At 51.0% G+C, this 22,232-nt stretch overlaps 1 protein-coding gene and 1 long non-coding RNA gene across 3 annotated transcripts in view; one reads left to right on the top strand and one right to left on the bottom strand.

Moving 5' to 3' along the window:
• Window positions 1-10,637, bottom strand: LOC131422634 (uncharacterized). The gene is made up of 4 exons (XR_009224124.1): window positions 10,272-10,637; window positions 7,507-7,683; window positions 5,646-5,721; window positions 1-385 (listed from the first exon to the last, which is right to left on the bottom strand). It is a non-coding gene; the product is annotated as an uncharacterized LOC131422634 (long non-coding RNA).
• A 367-nt stretch (window positions 10,638-11,004) lies between these two features.
• PRKAG2 (protein kinase AMP-activated non-catalytic subunit gamma 2) overlaps window positions 11,005-22,232 on the top strand; it is a 274,878-nt gene continuing 263,650 nt past the window's right edge. For both annotated transcript variants that reach the window (XM_058533601.1, XM_058533595.1), the window contains exon 1: window positions 11,005-11,665. In XM_058533601.1, the coding sequence (XP_058389584.1) occupies window positions 11,552-11,665 (114 nt within the window). In that variant the 5' untranslated portion in view covers window positions 11,005-11,551. The remainder of the gene's footprint in view (window positions 11,666-22,232) is intronic.

Raw genomic sequence — 22,232 nt, 5'->3', positions numbered from 1 at the left:
TAAGAGACAGAAATCCAACTGTATCTTAAGAAAAGGTGGGAATGTTATTGGCTCACAGGAAGAGGAAGAGGAGGAACTGGTCTTAGGGAAAAGGGAGACCAAGGCTTCCATGTTCTCTCCATCTCTACATCTCTCTGAGCGCTGTACCCAATCTCTCAAGCTACTGTCCCTCTAGTGGGGGCAGCTCTTGGAGGAAGTCTTCCAGCCGTGGGCTCAGGATGGAAAGGGTTCCATCAGCTCCAGTTAGAATCCCAGGGAAGGGCTCTGATTGGCTGTCCAGGATCAAGCCACCAAGTGGAGGTGGTTATGATTGGCTGAGCTGGTTGTCAAGGACCAGAGCACCCACTGAGAGGGGCAGCCCCTACCAGTGGGGGAGGCAAGTTCCCTAAGGAGGAAAATAAAGCAATTAATGGACACCATGTGTGTGTATGGGCTACAGCTTTGATACTCTGTATTCTGACCACTCGTGAAAAAGACATGAGGGTCAGTTCCAGTGCCCACAAAGAATGAACAACCCAAGAGGGTGGGAGCAAGACAACTGTTCTTGGTTTTAAGATTAAACAGGAATTTCTCTCTGGGGATCTTAACATAGGTCTTTTCTATGTTTTGAATGATCAACTACACAAGTTGGCTAGCCTCACTCATCTCTGGACCTAATAAAATCGAGTCCTCTCTGTCAGGGTTTCAGACACAGCTCTGGTTGGAGCAGTTCTAGGTAGAAACAGCTTTCTCTACTGGGGTCTCATGCCTTTCTTCTTGGAACTCTATCCCAAATAACCCTCTACCCGCATCCCCCTCTGAAGTCCCCAGTCCAAAGCTCATCACGCCTTCCAAAATCCTGCATGATCCCTCTTCTGCCTTAATAAAAATTCCTCCTTCCACCCGGTCCTTAGGAACTACCCCATTTCCAGGCCTCAAACTCATTCCCCGTCATTCAACAATCCAAAAGTCACTCTAGAAAGACTCTTATAAAATCAACAACCCTTCAACCCACATTTGCATCTCATCTGTCTTCAGCTAAGGTCCGGTGCAGCTATTCTGTACGTCAGATGGAAAGGGGAAGTATGTTGGCAGCCCCTCCCTACATTTTCCCCGATGGGGGAGTGAACTCAGACAGGCTCGGGGCCCACACAGCTAGGAAGTCAGCTCAGTTGCCAGCTCCGTGAGAAGCAGCCGTGCTCTCCCGTCTGGCAATCCTGTGGGACTTCTCCAAGGGCATGCTCCACAGCCACGCACCTTCTGGTGGGTGACAGGCAGGCACAGTGCCTGCAAGTCTCTTGGCAGGAAAGGCAGCGTGTACAGCCATTTTGTCTCTGGTTCCCAAAATACTTTCCTAGGGAAGGAGCCCAGGAAACTCCCAGGTCATTCTGAAGCAAGTACCTGAGGACCACTCTGTGAGAGGTCTGCTCCATCTCTGAGGTGTCAGCCTTTGGCTGCCCCTGGACCCATGGCAACTTCAGAACAGCGCTTCTAGGAAATAAGCTTTCCTCTGGGGTGAACGTCACCTCTGGGTGCAGGCTGCATGGACTCCAGAGGGCCAAAGGGCACGTGCTCAGGAAATTGTGGACTTTTTGCAATTTTCCAGGGGAATTCTGGAAAGCAAACAGCACTGACCATGCCACTGCTGCATGCTCTGCTTTTGGGACTGGCCTCGAGGAAAAGAAAGGAACTAATGTTTACAGAGCCTCTCCCATGCACAGGTGTTTATACTCCCAGGCATTTTCGTCCCCGTGTTTACAAAGTGGTTACGCAACGTGCCTGCAGATACACCACCAGGGAGTGGCGGAGGCAGGTCTGACCCATGCTCCTCCCACCACACTTCTCTAAATATAACAGAAAACCCAGCAGCCATAAAAAACAAATTAATAAAATAAACTATATAAAAAAGGAGAAATCCTGCATGAAAAAAAGGCAGGATAAACAAAGTCAAAAGACAAAATGGAAAGACGTATTTGCAACCCACAGAATTGACAAGGGGCTGATTTTTTCCAATATATAAAGAGCTCCTATAAGTAGATATGAAAAAGACCTACCACCCAATAAGAGAATGGGCAAAAATCACAAATAGATAATTCACAGAAGGTATAAAGGAAATACGAATGTGCAAAAGGTGTTCATCCTTATTCGTAAGATGGAAAATGCCCAGTGAAAGTGCAGTGAGACACTATTTTCACCGAACAGACCGGCAAATATCAAAAAGTTAGAAAATACACTGTGTTGGTGAGAGCCTAGAGAGACAAGCGTGTGCACGCACTGTTGGGGGGAGCGCAAACCAATCAGCCTCTGAGTAAAACTGATGACTGTCTATTAAAACGGATTTGCTCCAGCAGTTCCCCCTCCAAGCACGAGTCCTCCAGAACACTCCAAAATGTGTGAAATGACATGTACCAGCATTCCAGCACGGACAGCAGCCTACATTTTCATCAGTAGGGGACCTTAAATAAATATAATGTAGTAAATACTAAATCATAATCAATTAAGTAATGTTCCCAAGAACACAGCAGCCCTCCGTAAACTGATTGGCACAATATTTAAGACGTATTGCTGAGTTAAGAGAAGAAGAGCAGAACGTGGTCTGCAGCGCACTTTCTTTTGTGTAGGATGTGTCCCCATGTGTGCACCCTCCCACTCTCCTACAGGATGCTTTCACACCTTTCTCTCTCCTCAAACCTCCCACATCTCTTCCTCTATCAGCTGGTGACATTGCTTCCTTTTCACAAGGAAACCAGAACGGCTCAGAAAAGAACCCCCACACTCCCTGCCTGCAGTCTTCCTTCTCTTTTCTGCATCATCGATTCCCTCCCATGACTGTGACAGGGTCATATCATCAGCTGAACGTGCTGTGACATCCCCCTCCTTAAAACATACAACAGCCCTTTCTTGACCGGTGTTCCTCTCTCCTCCGCCGTATCTCTGCTCCCCCGTACAGCGAAGCTCCTGGAAACAGCTGTCCACTATGTGCCGCTTCCACCGCTCCATCTCTTGAGAGCCCACTCCCCTGGGCTGCTGCTCCCACCTCCCCTCGGCCCTTGTCAAGGTGGCCAGGGGGCTCTGTGTCACCAGACCCCACGTTCATCTCCGAGTCCTCTTGTCCTTCACAGCGCACCGCTCCTTCCCTCCTGAGGCACTTCTTCTGGTGGTCTCTGGATCCACTTTCTCTTGGTTCTCTTCATAACCCTTGTCTCTCCTGTAGACCCTTTCACATAGCAGCCAGGCTGATCCCTAAAACCTTAAATCCAATCGTGTCATTCTTCTAGTTGATATTCTCCAACACCATCCCATCTCACTCAGATAACTAAGTCCCACAACACGGAGCCCACCTGTCCTCTCACCACCTCTGGCCACACTGCTCTCCTGACCTCTCCTAGAATCCTCCTCCCCCACCTGCCCACCTGGTTCACTCCCTCATGTCCTCCAGATTTCTGCTCAAATGTCCAGAGGACTCTAGAGCCACAGTCAGGGTGGCCTGGTGAAGCTGGTCCCGCTGAGGGAGGGTCTGGTTCGTGGGGCTGGAGCCATAGAGAAAAGAAACACTGCCCCAGATGCTGCCAGGGGCAAAACCAGCGAAGAAGAATCCCCTGGCCTCCCTCCTTCTCCCACACTCCCGGCTCCCCCACTGCCTCCCACTGGCCAAACCTGGCCTGAAGGAAAGGGGATCCCAGGGCTAAAGATCCTGGGACTGTGGTTCTGGGCAACACAGAGCAGGGCAGGACAGAGAATGGATCTAGGAGCAGAGGCAGACGACCACACAAAACACCCCCATGCAAAAGGACAAATTGCCAGACGGGCTGAAAATTCAGTCTCTTTTGCGAGTGGTTACAATGACACAATTCTCTAGCTCTATCAGTTCTTGGTGAACAAATTACATCAGTTTCTTAAACCTGCAAAGATAAAGAAAAGACTTGGAACCAATGATCCTATCAAGATGTAGACTCTCCCTCCACTCGAAACAGATGTTCTCCTTGCATCCTAACCACAAGAGTTAACGGACAATTTGCCGGCCTCGGTGTTGACCAGTGTGGGCCCTGGGGTCTTGGAGAGTGCTCTGTATCAGCAGCAAGCCCCACACTCACCTGCGCTAACACAAGTACCTTCGGGTAGCCCAGAGAAACTTGTCCCTCCCTCTCCATAAGATGCTGCAAGCCCCTGTGGCATGAGTGAATAAGCTACAACGAGAGGAAAATGTTCTCTTGGGCTGGTCGAGGAACAATGAACTTCGTAACTATGCTTTATTTTTTGACCTAGAGAGTAAAAGGCTACAGTGAGTGGGCATAGGAAAAAACAAGGCAAGACCTTTTGCACAATGGTGCTGTTTGGAGTGTGTGTTGCAATGATCTAAAATGACCTTACGCAAGCCCTCAGCACAGAGTTGTACTTGGAAAGTTTCTCTCTCCACACCCTCTCCCAAGACCTCATGCAACTCTTAGGAGTTATATTTAGGAACATTTCACAAAATACCTTTTGACCCACAACCCTTTGGCATGAGTAGTGTTGTCAAAAACCACTATGTCCTTGAGACCTTCCCTGCACACCCAGAGTCCTTGAACAGAGCATCTTTGGGCTCTGTCTCTGCACAAATGGGCATTTACTGATTACGGTATAAAGTGCTATGGTACAAGGATAGGGCTAGATGCCGGCGAGGTCAGGGATGGGTTTAATTCTAGGTGTAGCTAGGCCCTTCGGGGAGGGACACAGCTTTTTCTGAGAGTCAAGATGATAACTGTGTGTCTCCAGTGGGGCTTAGAGGTCAACAGGTCTAAGCCCGTACGCACCTGAAAATCTAGGTCTTGACCTGATGCTCTGCTCTCCAAACGCTGCCAATCCCAAGGGATTGTAAATATATTTTTTCTGGAGTCTTGTTGAAAAGCTGTGACTGGCATTCTAGAGGCCAGGTCTGGATAGCAGCAGCCAGTCACAGGAATGGATGGTAACAATGGTGCTGGTGACCTAGGGTTTCAGACGCACCTTCCATGCAAGTCAGGTTCAGATGTGTGCTGCAGTACGTGTACCCCGGGGCCAGTACAATTAGCAAAATAATTTTATTTGCTCAGGAAATTATTACCATTAATTTGCATTATTTAATCACGTCCCAAAGGAATGGGTGAGTGAGAGGTTAGAAAATGAGCCATATTCAGATAATAGCGGTATTCCAAATTTCCCAGGGTTAATCTGGATGCTCGTGGTGTGTCCAAGTTCAGAACTAAGTTGAGAGGCAACACATAAAGACCTTTAGTCAAATTCTGCAGCCTAGGGAGCCCAATCCCTCTACCCCAATGAGAGGTAATGATGGATCACCAGGATGAGAGCCACACGAGACACTCCGTAAAATAATTACGAAGGCAGCCATTGGCAGAACCAAAGACTTTATTCCCAGCTAATGCTGCTTACGTGACTACTACCCTTAGTCAAGGGAGGGAGCATAATTGCTGGGATTACCTATTTTTTTATTTAGCAAACAGACACCTCCCCACTGCACAGTGCTGTGTGGTCACACATATCCTGCTTGCTGAATCTGTCATTCTCTAGAACCGCTGAGTGCGTGTTTAGGCACAGAGCTGGTCAAGACACCGGGCTATTAAATAGAGAAAAGATGTGAACAGCAAATCTGCCCCTTGGGAGAATATTGCCACCGAGTTTCCCTTTACCTTAACCCAAAGTACTTCTTGGATTTCATGACCAGGATAGTCTTATGGTTAACCAGCTTTATGGATGAAGAGCAATCTGAAACACAGATAAAGGAGGTGGCTTGCACGGTTCCCCCGGAAAACCAAAAGGGACCCAGAAAAGGGCTGTCAGGAGAGGTGCTGTCCGAGACAGCCCTCCCCCCTGGTCCTGAGCGCCTGCCTCCGCTTCTACCCTTGGATCGATATTAATGGCTCCATCTGCAGCAGGGAGCAAAAGCTATCACAAGGTTATGCAATCATAAGGAAAATAAAAACTGGAATGTGACTCTCAGCTCCGGTTTTCAAGATTAGATAACACCCCCTTAGTTTGGCACCCAATGAGTTATCAAAGCATTTACAGCGAGTCCTCAGCCCAGACCTTGTTGTTTCATTTTTCAAGTGTTGCTTTTTGCCCAGAATTGAGTCACTGGTTTCCTGACTATATAGACCACTGCTCTCACCCCAGCTCTACGTCACAGGCAGAGAGACCAAGGCAGCTAGGATGTTGAACAGTCTGGCCAAGGTCACCCTGAAGGAGTTTCCTAAATAGTACTGTTAGCCCTGTGTAAAGCTTTCAAAAGAGGAGGGGGCCACGTTTTTTAATGTCTTTTCAGAAAGCACGGCAAATTAAGGTCAATGGACAGAAGTTAAATGGATATCAAAGTCTAACAGCTAGCTCTCAGTTCCCTTAGTCTGTAAAATGTCTATGAGAGTTCTCTTGGGGGATGTTAACAGAAATTAGGTAAGATAATTAGTATGAACTACCTAATATGATACTTGGAATCTAACAGGTGATAAAAAATTAATTCCTTTCTTCTTTCTGACAGTGGAACACATTGCCACTGAGTACAGGAATTCATCAGACACAGATGTCTGTCTACAGACCCTTGAACTAAATGATCACCAAGATTCCTTCTAACTGTATCATTCCAAGTTTACAGGGCAAGGCTGGACTTTAAATCCATGAGTACCCACCAATTCTAAGACTTTCTAAGTTGTCAATGTTCTACAAAGATGACTCATGGTTTCCAAAGTCATTTTCATTTATATGGGATATTAATAGACAAAATGGAAAAAAAAAAAAAGCAGAGTGGAGGCAGAGACGAGTAAGTTGGAAAACTAGGTTAAGTGAAATTGAACCTCAGATATCCCCTTCATAAGCTCTCCAGCCGGGGTTTCTCTACATTAACTCTTGCACTCTGTGTATTTCACTTCTCAACTAGGTTGCAGGTCCTCAGTGCAGCATTTTAAATGATCTTCTCTGAATGGAACATTGCCCTGGCTGGGGAAGAGGTGGCACCGTCACAGCAGGCCAGTGTGATGACCTGGAGCCCTGGGTGGCAGCACTCAGAAATGGGTACATCAAATGTGCAGGTGATGCTAGTCTGGGGTGTTAGTGGTGGTATAGCAGTTACATCAACACACGTGTGGTCTGACAAGAGGTTAATAACATCCTCCCCATAGATGTGTTAAAATCTGTACAACCTCCCAGCACTGGCACATACATGGCGCTGTGTATCAGTAACTTTCACTATTATAAGTCTAGAGAAATGATGCCCCAAATGGAAACATCTTCAATACACCTCTTTCCCCTGAGAAGCACTGTCCTAAATCATCTGTGCTGAAAGACGAGGGGTCTTTTGTTTGTTTGTATGTTTTTAATTTCCAATTCATTGTGCAATGATACTTTTGTAAAGTTTGGTAAAAAAGGGATTCCTAAAGCAATAAAAATAACAAAGACATACAGAATACAATCAGGACAAAAAACACATTCTCATTACAGAGGCTGTAGAAATCTTCCAAGGACCATCGCGCTCCTCTTAAGACGGGGGAATGAAGTCACTTGCTCACAGTCCCGCAGCGCATCAGCGGCAGTGCTGGGACAGGACTCAGGTTGTCCTCTTGGAGCATGTGAAGTGGTTCCCAGTACAGCCTGCGGTCCTGGCCAACCTTTACTCCTCATCCTTCCATCAGTCAGAAGGACAGGGTCGCACTAGGGTGAGGCGAATGAGCCACTGGCCTGAGTGTAAAAGTTAAGGGGGTGTCAAAAAATTAGTCATCAAGATAAATAATATTTCAAGCAATATTTTTTATAGTCAAGGCTATGCTGTGGTAACAAATAATTACCAAAATCTCAGTAGCTTAACCCAACTCACCAATTCCAACACGGGTTGAGTTGCCCCCCGCATCTTACTGTCGGCCATCTGGAGCATGTGGCCTCCAGTACCCAGGCAGCATGGAAAAAGGCAAGTGGGGGAGACACACTAACCCTTCACTGCTTGACCTGGAAGTAATACACACTGATTCTACTCACACGTCATTGGCTAGAATTAATTACATATTCGTGTCCTAACTGCCAGGGCGCTGGAAAAGGTAGGAGAGCACAGAGATTTCTGGTGACCGTTAAGAGCCTCTGCTTTAGTCTTGAAAAACAAACAAAATATATATATAAACTTTATTTTATACCTAAAAAAATCAGAATTTTGGGGGCCGGCCCGGTGGTGCAAGCAGTTAAGTGTGTGTGCTCCACTGCGGCGGCCCGGGCTTCCCCGGTTCCGATCCCAGGCGCGCACCTACGCACAGCTTGGCAAGCCATGCTGTGGTGGCGTCCCATATAAAGTGGAGGAAGATGGGTACGGATGTTAGCCCAGGGCCAATCTTCCTCAGTAAAAAAAAGAGGATTGGCAGATGTTAGCACAGGGCTGATCTCCTCACACACACACACTCAATCAGAATTTTACATAAAGACGGATCAGTAACAGTGCTGAGCTGACCAACATTGGAGCCTGAGACAAAAGGCAAAATCAGTAATGCTGTCTTTATTTAAAATTTTGATATTTTGTTCAGTATAGATTTTATTGCATTATTTTTGAGAAGGAAGTCACAGGTCAGGGCATTCAGAAACGATTGATGGCAGGGGTCATCACTGACACTTGCTTGGCCGTGCCACATTTGGCTGCCGGCTAAAATATCTGTGTGCAGCAAGGTGGAGGTGAGGACAGGGTTTCAGAGGGCACCCCAAAGCAAAATAATCACCGTGCTCCCTCCAGCCTAAGACTCCATGATTGGAAGACACATAATTAATTTACTAATATCTTTTCAGAAGGAAAAAAAACGGCTGGTAAGCCTCTTCTGATACCATCTATAGGAAACACCCAGATTTGAGAAAAATCAACACGTGGAACCAAAAATAAAGCTCATAAAATGCAGGCAATATGGTAAAATGTTTTAATTTAGGATTTCCAGGGACTAAAGTCTGCACTCCAACAAAATAAACTCAGAGAACAAATTAATTTTATTAATGAACGATTGGGCATATTTACAGAAATCAACTGACAAAAGTACATATTATAACACTTGTTAAACACTGCCCATCAACCAGCACAGGCCCCAGGCCCAGCATTTAGTGCGAGAAATAACACTGGGCTTCCTCAGTCTGAATCCCCTCCCTGTGCCTCTTCCTAAACTTCCCTTCCATCAACTTGCTCCCTCCCCACTTCTCTGTCTTTCCTTTCAAAACCAGTTCTCATCAAATGGTGTGATTTCATCCCTGGCAAATTATTGTGACAGGGATTAACATTTTAAGCTAAACAGAAGAAACTGAAATGACAGTTGGGGAGTAATTTTGAGTGGGTAAGGGTGGTCCTTGGTCCCTTAAACTCCATCACATAGGCTAAAGGCCCACTCTTTCCTGCTTCCAACCAACGTTTCCAGCGGTTAGTGGAATCATGCAGTCTCCTGTCTCTGGAAGACAGCCGGTCAGAAAAAGGTCAAAGCAAGAAATTCCACACCTGTGGGGCGGGGATGGCCACTAGGTGTCTGAATCCAGCCAGTGGCCCCCTCCAGAGCCTCATCACCCTTCTGTTAGGCAAGCACTATTCCAGGACGAGGACGCTTTTCCTGTCCGGCTTCATTCTGGACTTGAGAGCGGGGGAGAAGGAGAAGGAAGACAAACGCACCTGAACCCACCCCTACGCACCGAGCAGCCACCCAGGCTGGAGGGGATTTTACACACATGGTGGAACTTGGATTGGAAAGGGAAAGGGGGACGACGGCTGGAACAGGATTGCTTCTGGCTGGGGGGGAGGCACCACTTAGGGGGTGTCCCTGCAGCGGGCTAACCCCTCCTCTGAGGAGAGAACTCTGGCCATCTCCTCGCCGGCCCCCCTGGCGTTCCCAAAGCGACTTGTATCGCGTTCTTCCTCTGGGTGGCCTCCCGCCATACAGATTACGGGGAGCAGCGGGCCTGACGTCAGCATTCAGGGCGCTCAAGCGACTTTTGGGGCCACCACATCCTCAGAACCTAGAGCAGGAGGGGGGCGACTCCCGACCGAGCAGTCATCCTACTTCCAATCAACGGCAAAGGTCGCGCCATCCTGGGGGGGCCACCCCGCAACCCTCAAGAACCCCCCCCCCGACGGGCCCTCGGCTACGGGCGGCACGGGCGGTGCCAAGTTGGCAACGCGATGGCTCTCTAAGACCATGGCAGCACGTGGGGGCCTCGCCGGGGGTCTCGAGCCCTCTCCTCCACCCATTTCTTTCCGTAGTCTTGGGAACCCCGCGTGTTCCGGCGCGGGGGGGTTGCTGATACCGCGCCCGGACACTTACCGCGGATCCACCGCGCAATTCTTGTCGAACCTGAAAACAGCCAGGTGGGGTGGGCTCGGGGGGTGAAAACCCGCACTCCCCCAGCAACACACACCGCCCCCTGCGCGCATTCAGGTCCGCACGCCGGCGGGCAGGGACCCGGGGCCGCGGTTTTCCGGGAAGCACGTGCGGGTCAATGCGCGTCCCACCGAAACCCAATGCTTCCGCCGTGCCAGGTCTGCGGGGCACAGGGCGCGTGTGCGTGTTTCAGGGGGTCAGGCATCAACGGAGACGTTGGGGGACGAGGTGGATCAGCCATCAGCTCCGACCGAGCCCCGCGCCGCCGCGACCGCAGGGGAGGGGAGCCGCCGCCCGCCAGGCAGGCGACAGCGCGCGGCCACCCGGGGGCGGCGTTAAGCGGCGGGGGGAGCGGGCGAGCGGCGCGGCACGCCGTGCACTTCCTGTTCGATGCACGCCGCCTTCCACCGCCCGCGCTCCCCCAGCCTGCGTCGGTGCCAGGCCCGGCCCCTCGCTGTCCCTTCACTGTCCCCGGGGCTGCGGCGCGGCGGTGGGACGGAGCGGGCGCCCTGCTCTCCTCTCCCGCGGGGCTCCGGCGCGCCCTCCGGCTGGCAGGGCCACGCGAGCCGCCGCCAGAACTTCTGCTGGCGGCCGAGCACTAGCCCAATTGCGAAGGGTATTGGCGTTTGCACCTCCTCTTCCCCTCCTCCCTCCCTCTCGCCCAGAGAGGAGGACGGACCTAGTTCCAGGCTCGGGGCTGGTTTATTCTGCAGCCGAGGATTACATCTATATGCAAACTGTCTCACTCTCGCCAGATTTTCCACTTAGGCTCAGGCATAGGTTGTTTTCCAAATTACTGTTTTTAATTGCACCTGCCTTTCAGATTACCTCTGGGAATCTGTGGGAGGAGCCAAGAGGGTGGAAAATGTTGCTTCGCTTTGCAGAAGGAAGAAAACTTTGACACAGCGTGAGACCTCTGCCACGCGTAACCCGGCGAGAGACCAGAACCGGGACAGCCTTTGGCTTTGATTTTGCATCCGATGAGCCCGTAGGAGGAAGCGGACACTTGAACTTGGCGCTCACGGCGACTGCCATCCCTCCCGGGTGGCAGCGACCCGAGGTACCTGCTCCACCCTCCCTCCCCGCGGAAATCCCCACGCGGCGTCTTCAGGGTGGAAGGACAGTAAAGAGCGCGCGGCTCGAGGCCAACGGCAGCGGCCGGGCTAGGAAAGAGGACCGAATTCCAGGAACGAGTCACCCGGAATTAACTTCTGGTTAAAGTTATGGGAAGCGCAGCCATGGACACCAAAAAGAAGAAAGATGTTTCCAGCCCCGGCGGGGGCAGCGGCAAGAAAAATCCCAGCCAGAAAAGGCGTTCGCTGCGCGTGCACATCCCGGTGAGTCCCAGCGCCGCCGGCCCCTGCTGCCCACCGTCGCGCCGCCGCCCACCCCGGCGCGGAAGCGGTTAACGCGGGACGCCCGGCGGGCGCCGTGCGTGGACAGGCCCCTCCTGTCACTTCGGGCCGCTCCGGGGAAGGGTGGAGGAGCAGGGCCGAGCTGGGCCTCGGAGCCCGGGCTTCAGCTCTCCCTCCACCGCGTGCAGCCGGGGCCCAGCGACCGTCTGCGGTGGGGCTGGGGCGAGGGGCCGAGGGGCGCGTTCCCGCGCCGGGCGCGGCTGGTGGCCGGCTGGGCGTAGCCCAGATCCCGCCCGGTGCGGGTGCGGGGGGCGGTGCGTCGTGTTGTTTTGTTGAAAAAGGACCGTGTGGACTGCGCTCCGGGGAGGTGGAGCCCCGCGCGGCTGCCGGGGATGGAGGGGAGGGGAGGGGAGGGGAGGGGCGTTGGGTGGGGACAGCGGGCGGGGTGGGGGAGTGGCTGTGTAGCTGCGCCCTCAAATGGACCTACCTCCTTCCCAGTTTCTCCTGGGGTGCCTCTGGGTCGGGGGTGGGGGGGTCCTTTGCAGCCGTTCCCTTTGCCTGTCCCCGGGGAGCACATTTCGGGCATTTGGGGGCTCGGGGCTCCCTAACGCGTGCAGGGCTGCCGCGAACTTAGCCCTGGCCAAGCCGGGACCTGGCCCGGACTTTGGCGACATCGATCGGTCTGTGACTTGACTTTGTCCAGCTGGAGGAAGCGGCGGGCGAGGTGGAGCGCCCACCCTGCGGTTTGCCTGCCCAGGTAGCCAGTGGCCCCTTGTCCTGGCCCCACGCAGCGTTCCTTAGCCTCCGCTTAGGGTCGGGGGGAGGCAGGTGGTGGGATGTGCGTTCAGCCCTTACCTGCACTTGAAGAAAACTCGACTGGGTCACACCCCCGACCTCCACCAACCAAGTAAATGTTTGTCCAAACACAGTACTCACAGACACACACATGCACAGACCACACATGCACACACAGAGTAGAGGGCTCCATGAAGAATGTGATTTTCTTCTCTCTTCCAGATGACTGGTCTTGGGTGGGAGTGCACAGTGTGTCCCACCCTCGAGGGTTGTCACCTCGTTAAAGCTAATCCTTCCTGACAGCAACAGGGCGGGACTGGGGTGGGGCAGCTGGCCACTCACTTTCCACTGCAAACCCGAACCTGGTGAAGCACTTTCCTCCAGGGTTTGTGCACGTGCATAACACTTGGATGGGGAGGAGCAGAGCCCCAGACATCTGATGCGTATTTCAGGGAGCAGCCTGAAGTTGGGACCCGGTGGGCAGCTCTTCCTGGCAGGGGGAAGCAGGTGACGGGACCGCTGGCTGCTGTATGGCAGCAGGGTGGTGACCCATGCAGTCAGGAATAAGCATTCCTTTGAATAAGCTTTCTATTTGAAAATGAAATATTCCTGCTTACTTTGTTAGTAAATTAGAGGTTAGATGTTGCTGCCACAAAGCTCCCTTTAGCGCTGATCACTTGAGTGAGCCATTGAACCGCTCAGTTTCTCCCTTTTGTCATAGATAATAATTCCACTTTGCCTACCTTACAGGGAGGTTGAGATAAAACAGATCATGGAAAGCTCTTACAAATTTAAAGTGTTATGTAAATATCTGGCTAGTACATCTGCATCAGAGCACCTAATTTTAAGAAAGAGAGAGAAAAGAAAATGATACTGCCTGGTGTACAGGCCACGTTGTACTGAGGCCAGTTGGTGAGGCTGGTCCCAAATGCAGAGTGGGAGTGTGTGGGGGGTGCTCAGGGGCTGGTGCTAGTGGTAGTGTAGGACCAAATCCAGGACCCGGAAAAGGACTGAGAGGCCAGGCTGTGCAAGTGGAAAAGCAGCAGTATAGTTGGGGTCGTCTGACCGCCCCTCCTGCTGCTGGTGTGACTTTGGCTGCTTTAGACAATGTTCTTGGCATGATCCAGCCGTCACTGCAAGTACTGTTCACTCAGTTATTCCACAACATGCGTGCAGCGCTCCGGTCGATGGTGAGATCCAGGGGTGAATGAGGGGGCTCTGTCTCCATTCTCACAGGGCTTGCATTTGCTGCAGATGACCCAAGAGTATAAGATGACCCGTGCAGCAGGGAGAGAAGGGGGAGAGCACGGTGAACTGATGTGTTCAGAGAGAACTTAGACCCAGAGACGGTAGGCGGGACAGAGACTCGTGTGAGAAGTTGGAGGTTGTTCCTATCAGGGACCCCGCTTGAGCACCCCGTGGAGTCAGGGGTTTGGATGACCACTTCCAGGTGCCGTGAAGAGCCCTTCTCTTGGAGGAAAGGGTTTGAGAATCAGAGCCATCAGAAATGGATTGAGGCCAGATCAAGGAGGGCCTTGAAATAGGGTTGCCAGATTTAGCAGATAAAAATACAAAATGCCCAGTTAAATTAGAATTTTTTGAATGAATAACTTTTTAGTTTATGAATGTCCTGTGGGCTATTTGGGATAAATTTATACTAAAAAATTATGCTCTGTTGTCTGAAATCCCAGTTTACCTGGGCATCTTGTATCTGATTTGGCCGCCCTACCTGGCAGGCAGGCAGGCCCAGGGAGAAGCTGCAGGAGTTGCTGCTGATGCCCTGCCCCACATGCCCAGGGCGCCCCAGAGTTCACTGCAGTCCTGCCAGACAGCCCCGCTCCACCCCACAGCTCTCACTGTGTCTTTCTCGCTCCTGGAGGAATCCTCTCGGACACCCGGTGGTTTACTCAGCCTGAGTGTGTGGGGCTGGAAGACCTGGAATTGGGTTTATGCCCTGAGGGGCAACCCTCAACCAAGGATCGATGAAGGTGGGGCAGTACCCCAGCCTCCCCATCCCGCGGTGGGACAGTTCTGATGTGTGTTCTGCAGGATGCCTCAGAGGGTCCCAGCAGGGTCCAGCCGCACTTGCCCACAGTGGTGGTCTGTTCAAAAGTGTACCCCTGCTGGCTTGTCTGCCTCACTCCCCCACTCCCTGGGCTAAAGTCCTGAACCTAAGCCATCATCTCGCCGACTGTTTGAGGGAGAATCTAAACTAAGAAGCAATTAAAGGTGATGGGAACAACGCTTCATGAGAATTGGCCTGGTAGCAGCGTGCAAAGTGGATTCGTGGAAAGAGGGGCTAGTGTCAAGGAAACTGATTCAAATGCCTGGTAAAAATCCAGGGTAAGGGTTGAGGACTGAACAGCAGTAATGATAAGAGAAAGCAAATGAAGGGGAGAGGTGAGAGGTCAGAGGGAGACCAGTGAGCCTTAGTGTCTGATGAACGGCGAGGGAGACAGGAACTGAGTTGACCAGTGGTGTTGAGATATTTGGTATAAGGAGCCAGATCCTGGGGGAAAATGAGGAGCTAGGTCGCAGCAAATCGAAGGGGACTCACGTCCACTTCCTGATCCCCCAGCGCCAGCTGATCACTGGTGTCCAGAGGATGCCATTTCCCAGGATGTTTGGGATTGTAAGGAGTGGCTCCTGAAAGACACTGTGGCTCTGGCAGTCCTGTGAGTGGGTCATTTGGTGGTGTCCAGTGGCGCTCGCAGTGAGGAGGCCTGCTGGGGCCTCTATGTCTGAGCAGCCTGTCTCGTCACTGAAATGAGTTGAGTTCCTTTTGGACACAGTCAGCCTTCGTCTCCACCCTTGTACCTGGTGCGTGAACAGAGCCATGACCTAGGATGTTGGGGAAATCATTGCAAACCTCCACTGCAGGCTCTGCTTGTCTTTAGCCATCTTCACCCTGCTGTCCTACCGATAGCGCCTGCTGTGCCCTGAGACACCAAAAAGGAGGCATCTATTTAGGGGACACCCTGGGGCCTATGGGTTATAGCAGATAATGGAGACCTAGAATTACTAACCAAAGTGACAACCAGGTGGGACGGGAGAATGGCCTCGGGCCTAACGGAGGACCGGCCTTGCTTGATCTGAGCCTCCTTCTTAGGCAGTTTGGATCACCTTTATAGGAAAAACCTCCCAGATCTTATCAGGGGAAAGAGAAGGTGTGAGAGAGAGGAGAGGAAGAGGAAAGCCTGAGTGCAGATTCCTCGTGGGGTTGCATTGGGCCTTTAGACGTAGCGAGGTGGGCATCGTGTTTAGAGTCTGGGTGAGCCGGGGCCTCGCTTTAGCTCTTGTCTCTTAGCCTTCATTGCAGATGTAAAGCAGGAACAGTGATGAAGGTGGTAGGAGTGGCTTTAGAAAATAACTCATTAGAAGCCTAGCTGTGTGTGGCGTGCTGCCGGAACTTTGCCAGAGAAGCTGTTGCTGGGAGCAAACGTGTTCTTTTCTTCTTTTTTGTCCCTGAAAAAGCAGCTTCTCTATTAATGCTGAAATCCATATGTCTCAGACTTATTTTAATTGATGACTGTTGGCCGGTCTTTGGAACTGTTTACCAGCTGATGACAGCAGGAGGCCAGGGGGCAGGGAGGGCTTTGGAGAGAAGGAGCTGAGCAGGACTCTGCAGGGACACTGAGGCAGGCCTGGAGGCGTTCAGACTTGAGGCAGTGGCCAATGCACGTGTCCCTGGCCCTCTTGGGAGAGGTGCTCCAGAAATCCTTCACAGTCACTGGAGACAAGCTAAAAATAGAGCCAAGAGCAGCCGGCCAGGCACAGGAGGGTGGCTTGGCGGGCCTGTCACTAGTGATGCTTTTGCCTGTGGTGTCTCCGGAGGGAACCCTCATGCTGCTTGAGGCTGTGGCTCCCTCTGCATTGGTGACAGGCCTGCGATCAATGGCCTCTATGCGACCAAATCACTCTGCTCGGCACTCTGACGCCCAGATGCGCATGGTAACGGGAGCTGCCCTTCCGCCCCTGGGCTGGACCACCAAGTGACAACAGTGCTCACACCACTAAAACTGCCCAGACCGAAGCCTTGGCAAAGGGAAGGAGGTGCCGTGCGGCACAGTGGGGGTGTCAGTTTGGACCTTGGCCTTGACCTTGGTCAGTTTGTACCCCCCTGAACAAGGTTCGTTGGGTTAGGGTTTAGGACAATGTTTGTCAAAGTGTGGCTCCTGCACCAGCTTAAGTAGAATCACCCAGTGTTTGCTTAAAACATAAAATCCTAGATCTCAGCCCAAACTTACTGAATCAGAATCTCTGAGGAGTGGGACCCATGGGTCTGTGTTTCTGATAAGTTGTCTAGGTGATTCTTAGACCTACAGGGGTTTAAAAACAATGGATTTTCATCTTCCTCAGTGTGATACTGATCCATTTTTTTTTTTTCATGAGGAAGACCAGCCCTGAACTAACATCCAGTGCCAATTCTCCTCTTTTTTGCTGAGGAAGACTGGCCCTGGGCTAACATTTGTCCCCATCTTCCTCTACTTTATATGGGACACCGCCACAGCATGGCTTAACAAGCCGTGTATCAGTGCACGCCCAGGATCCAAACCGGGGAACCCCAGGCTGCCGCAGCGGAGTGTGCACACTTAACCACCTGCGCCACCAGGCCGGTCCCAATACTGATCCATTTCTTCTGCCCCCATGAGTTACTCTTTCTATCAATCTATCCGTCCATCCATCTATATATCTGTCCATTTATCCGTCTGTCTATCTATCATCTGTGCTTTTTCAGCTGCCATTGAGGAGAGATATGCTTGGCTACTGACTATTGAACAAAGGCAGGATATTTCTGGTTTCCAAATGAAGATGAATGCCCACATCAGCCCCAGCCAGGGTAACCCCATGAGGGCCAGCCTGTTAGGCCACACTGGAATATTTCTTGACTCAGCCCTTCAGTGGCTTGGTGCCTCCTGGGTGCCCTGAGCATAGTCTCTTATAGGGCCCAGAGTATGAAATTGGGGCCTTCAGGAGTCAAGCAACTCGGTGATGGGGCCCCCAGAACTGTCCTGTGGCTCTAGGGTTTATAAACAAGGCCTGGATGCCCCTCCACAGCTTTCAGGGTGTGAGTATGGCTTACTGTAGAGTGGGCTTCCTGAAGCGTGGGCATTCCATGTTGGTTGAATGCCCACAGGTAAGCACAGTCCTCTAGAGCGAATGGGCAGGTAGGGAACAGACACGAGAGTCCCCTTTCTTGAAGTCTCTACCTTGCAGAGAGAGCACAGACCTCCGTAGACCAGCTCACATAGTGACATAAGTGGCACATGCACGAAACGCATGGATTTGCAGAATCTCACATTCAGTGACTTGGGGTGTAGGCTTTGGCTGGATCCCCTGTCTCATCCTCTTATCCCCACTTGACAGATGGCCCAACTGAGAACAAGCACATCCCCCTTCCATGGCTGAACAACACGGTGGAAGTGAACTGTGCACTTTGTTCCAGTCTAGCCTCTGCTGCCCTACTCCCGCTCTGTCCTGGTACCTATCTGTAGAGAGTTCAGGATCCTTGTGTAGACCAGGCTCTGAATACTGTGTAGTAGCCTAGTGGTAAATGCACCTGTCTACATCCTGGGTCATTATTTCACCGAAAGGACGTCTCTAGTACTGAGGTGACAGACAGAAGCAGCAGCCCAGTATAGTTTGTGTGTTCACTGTTGCATCTTTCCACATATCACAAACTTGTGAGGGTCTCAGTGCTTTACGGTATCTCTCCCTGCCTGTTTTCTTTGAACTGCCCTCCTCCAGTAAAACCTAGCAAAGCTTGGTTCTCTTGCTAATCTCCACTCGGGGGCTGCACCTTGACTGTGCTAAACATTCCATTGACTGAAGACAGATCTTGGAAGCACTTCTGACTTGCCAGTGCCTTCTCCCCTGCTCAGACTTCCTTCACATAACTTCCAAGTCAGTTTGTATCCTCTAAAACCATTCAGACAAATAAATGTGCTCTTAGATGATGCTGTTTCTTGACTGGTTATTTTCTTTTACATTCCCTGTTTTCCTGTTTTGATTTTTTTCATCTTACTCCCAGCAACGTTCCTGTTTCCAGGCACCATTTCACTTGGATGGGGGCTACTCAGGTTGCTACACAGGGCAGCACAGACCAAAGAGCTGGGTTAGAATCCAGCTCTCTTTCCCCGTTCTCCTCCAGCCACCCTCCCTTTGACCCAGAACAGTGAGTCTGAGCCACTCACATGAGGCGCCACGTGTCTCCCGCTTCTGTCAAGGTGATGGACCAACCCATCCTGATAACCCGTGACACTGAACCAAGTGTCAAAATGTTGTCAGCATCTCTTAAAATGTGGACAAAGGCCGATGAAGGGCTGAGCAGCGAGTTGAAACAGAGTTTTTAATTTGCTCGGTTAATTGACCGTGGCCTTGCTGTGAGACGGGCAGAGCCACATGGGAGTTAAGCTGTGTCCCTGAGACTTAACCACAGGGAATTCTTCGAGAGACCCCACTGTACCCATTGCACAGTCTGTGAGCTAGACAGAGGGAAATGGTTGAATATCTGTCGGCTGTGCTTCCCCTCCGGTGGAAGAAGGTGTCTCACCTTCGACTGGGTTAGCCCTGCATTGGAATGGTTAATCTGAATCTCACTCATCTCTATCTTCCACTGCCTACTTTGAAAATAATTTGATCTCCATCCTATCCTTCCTGTTGACAGGAAGGCCGTCTCTGCCAACTCATGGCTTGTCACAGACCAATCAGATATCATCTAGGCTTTGGGGCCTCTGCCAGGCCTCTGTGTTTTGATCTACTCTGACCTGGCAGCGAAGTTGCTGATGAATGTACGACAAAAACCAATTTGCTCTTGGTGACCCAGGAGTTCAGCCTTTTTTCCATGAGGCAGAGGCCGGGTCCCAGCTGTAGGAAGCCCTGGTGCTCTGCCAGCCTCCTGCTGGGAGCACAGGGGGGACTCAGCCCTTTGTGCAGAGCCAGTTCAGGGTAGCGCTGGGGTGACCTCCATTTGTCCTGGGGAGGGCAGGAGGAAGGATGCCACAGGGCCAGGGGAGAGTTTTAGGAAGTGGGGCACCAATTTCTCCATTTGTAGATGAGAAATGGAGAGCTGGAGAGTTGCTGAGGGCCATGTTTACAGTTAGGCAGGATTGGAGCCGGGGCTGGGAAACCAGTCAATTCGTTTATGTCTGTTTCCCAGGCACTGAGCTAGGTGTTGGGGATACAAAGATGAAAAAGATGAACAAGGTTATGAGTTGTATTGTGTCCCCAAAAAGATATGCTGAAGTCCTAACCTCTGGTACCTGTGAACGTGACCTTTTTTGGAAATAGGGTCTTTGCAAATGTAATTAGCCAAGGTAAGATGAGGTCATGCTGGGCTCCCAATCCAATATGACTGATGTCCTTATAAGAGGGAGATTTGGATACAGAGTCAGAGATCATGTGCAGATGGAGGCAGAGATTGGAGCGATGTTACCACAAGCCGTGGAATGCCTGGGGCCACCAGAAGCTGGAAGAGACAAGGAAGGATCCTCCCTTGAGGTTTTGGAGGGAGCTTGGCCCTGCCAACACCTTGATCTTGGACTTCTGGCCTCCAGAACTGTGAGAGAATACATTCCTGTTGTTTTAAGCCAGGCTGTTTGTGGTGCTGTTATGGTGGCCCCAGGGACCTAATACAACAGGGTCCCTGCCTTCGAAGCCCAGTTGGGGCGACAGTGACAAGACTACCGGCTGCGTTCTGTAGAGCCATGTGACAGGTGCTGCGGAGCGAGGGGGTGGGACACCCCAGCGCTGCCTGACGAGGGCGGGCCAAGGCCCACGAAGCCACCCACAGCTCTGTTGTCTGCATTTCCCCGAGATCTGGGTCTTTCCTTGCATCCCCCTCCTCTCGCTGACTGCTTCTCCCTGCTGGAAATCCTAGCTGATGGTGCTGGGCCGGGCTCTATGAGAAAACTGAGTGCGAGGAGGCTGGTGTGGCAGCCCCAGGACCCAGACCTGCTGTGCTTGTCGGAGCACCTCCTCTTGGCCCTGCTCTGTCCCTTCTGCATAACCACCCACCCAGACTCAGTCCTGGGGCCAGGGGTGGAGATGGGGGAGAGTGAGTGGGCAGCCCGGCCCGGTCTCCTTTAGCTTCCAGAAGACTAGCAGGCAAACCTCCACCTTGTTCTACTCGGCCTCGCAGCATTGGCCATGAGACAGCCGTTGGGTCATGGGCTTGAAGCCTCATTCTGGTGTAGGGCATATTGTGTAATAAGCACCCAGAGAGCTTTCTTCCTCCTTGCAATTTGCACGCTGCTCGATAGGTACTTTCATTCGTGGTGGCTCTGCCTGATCGATATTATTGGTGATCAGATGCCATCTGGGAGGCACGGTTGTCATCAGATTTAGCTCATTCTGATGCAGCACTTGCTAGGAGCCAGGCGTGTCCTTTTATATAAGCCATCTCTCTTTAAAATAACCCTGTGAGATATCATTACTATTGTTGTCACTGTTATTATCCTTACCATAGAAAAGAAGGTTAGGCCGTCCGCGGCTCACAACCATTCTAGCCCCATCTGCCCGGAGAACTTTCTGTTGTGTTTAATTGGGTTTTTGATGTCTCTGCTCTGCTCTGCCCCAGCCTAGGGCTTTTCATGCCCCGTGAACGGGCTGGGCAGCCCGGGGGTGGGAGGCAGGACTACTGGGCAGGACAGAAGCCACCAGGATGGTGGGCACACGGAGGACAGAATACCGGGTCTGTGTGCTGCCTTCCAGCAGTTTGCCCTTGGGGTTGACTGGGTCTTCATTCTCTTTGCTTGGCTCCTTTTTAAATGAAGGGCGTTGAAGGCTATCCTTTACCCTTCTTGTCTCAAAAATAAATAATCCGCCCTCTATAATTTCACAGGTCTTATTCTCTAGTTCTTTCTCATTTTTTGTTTTTTAAATAACTGAATATTAGAATAAATGCTAAACCAGGAATTGGGAAATTCTGTGCTGGCTCTTCTGTCAGATACCTGCAGGCTTTTTCTTACTGAGTTATCAGACATTTTCTGAAAGCCTTTGTGTGCCAGGCACTGTGGGAGGCTCAGAGTAGACTTGTAACCAAGGCGGGCATGGCCCTGCGCTCACAGGCCTAGAGGCTCGAATCACCATCTCAGTTCACTTTTGCTGCTGTCAAAACTCTCAAAAACATAGTGACTGAGAACAACAAACGTTTATTTTTTATCAAATATATATAATATATAGTATATATAGTAATTGTATATATTATAATTGGTATGTTAATCACATATACTATATAAATAGTAATGTAATTATCAATTATATATTATTACTTAATTGTAATATATAATAATTACTATATTAAGATCTTAAGCAGGTTGATACATAATATTGTTTAATAATTAGTATATTGTTAATTGTATAATTAATACATAGTAATATTATATATTACATATAATATATATTATATATAAAAAAGAGGATTGCAATCTGAGGTCTCCATTGACTCAAGCACCATGATTGTATGGAGACAGTGCTTTGTCCCAGGACCGGTGGGCTTCAGGAGGCCTTGAGGGAGGGTGAGAGGAGAGGCATGCTGAGGAGTGGTGGAGCCTGGTCCTCCCAAAGCTGGGCATGTGACAGTGTCACCCCAACCTCCCATTTCATCACTAAGACAAGTGAGTGTCAGAGGAGCTGTATTGCCTGTGGGGAGAAGCCAGGGCCAGGAGAACAGAGAGGTTACTCTGCTCTTCACTTACTCTTCTTTGCTTGTTAGGTGTATTTTGAGATTTCTAAAATGACCTTGGGGCACAGG

Source organism: Diceros bicornis, chromosome 3, assembly GCF_020826845.1.
Source record: "Diceros bicornis minor isolate mBicDic1 chromosome 3, mDicBic1.mat.cur, whole genome shotgun sequence".
Taxonomy (NCBI): Eukaryota; Metazoa; Chordata; class Mammalia; order Perissodactyla; family Rhinocerotidae; genus Diceros; species Diceros bicornis.
Note: the sequence above shows the minus strand (reverse complement) of the source record. Positions and strands in the feature narration are given on the sequence as shown.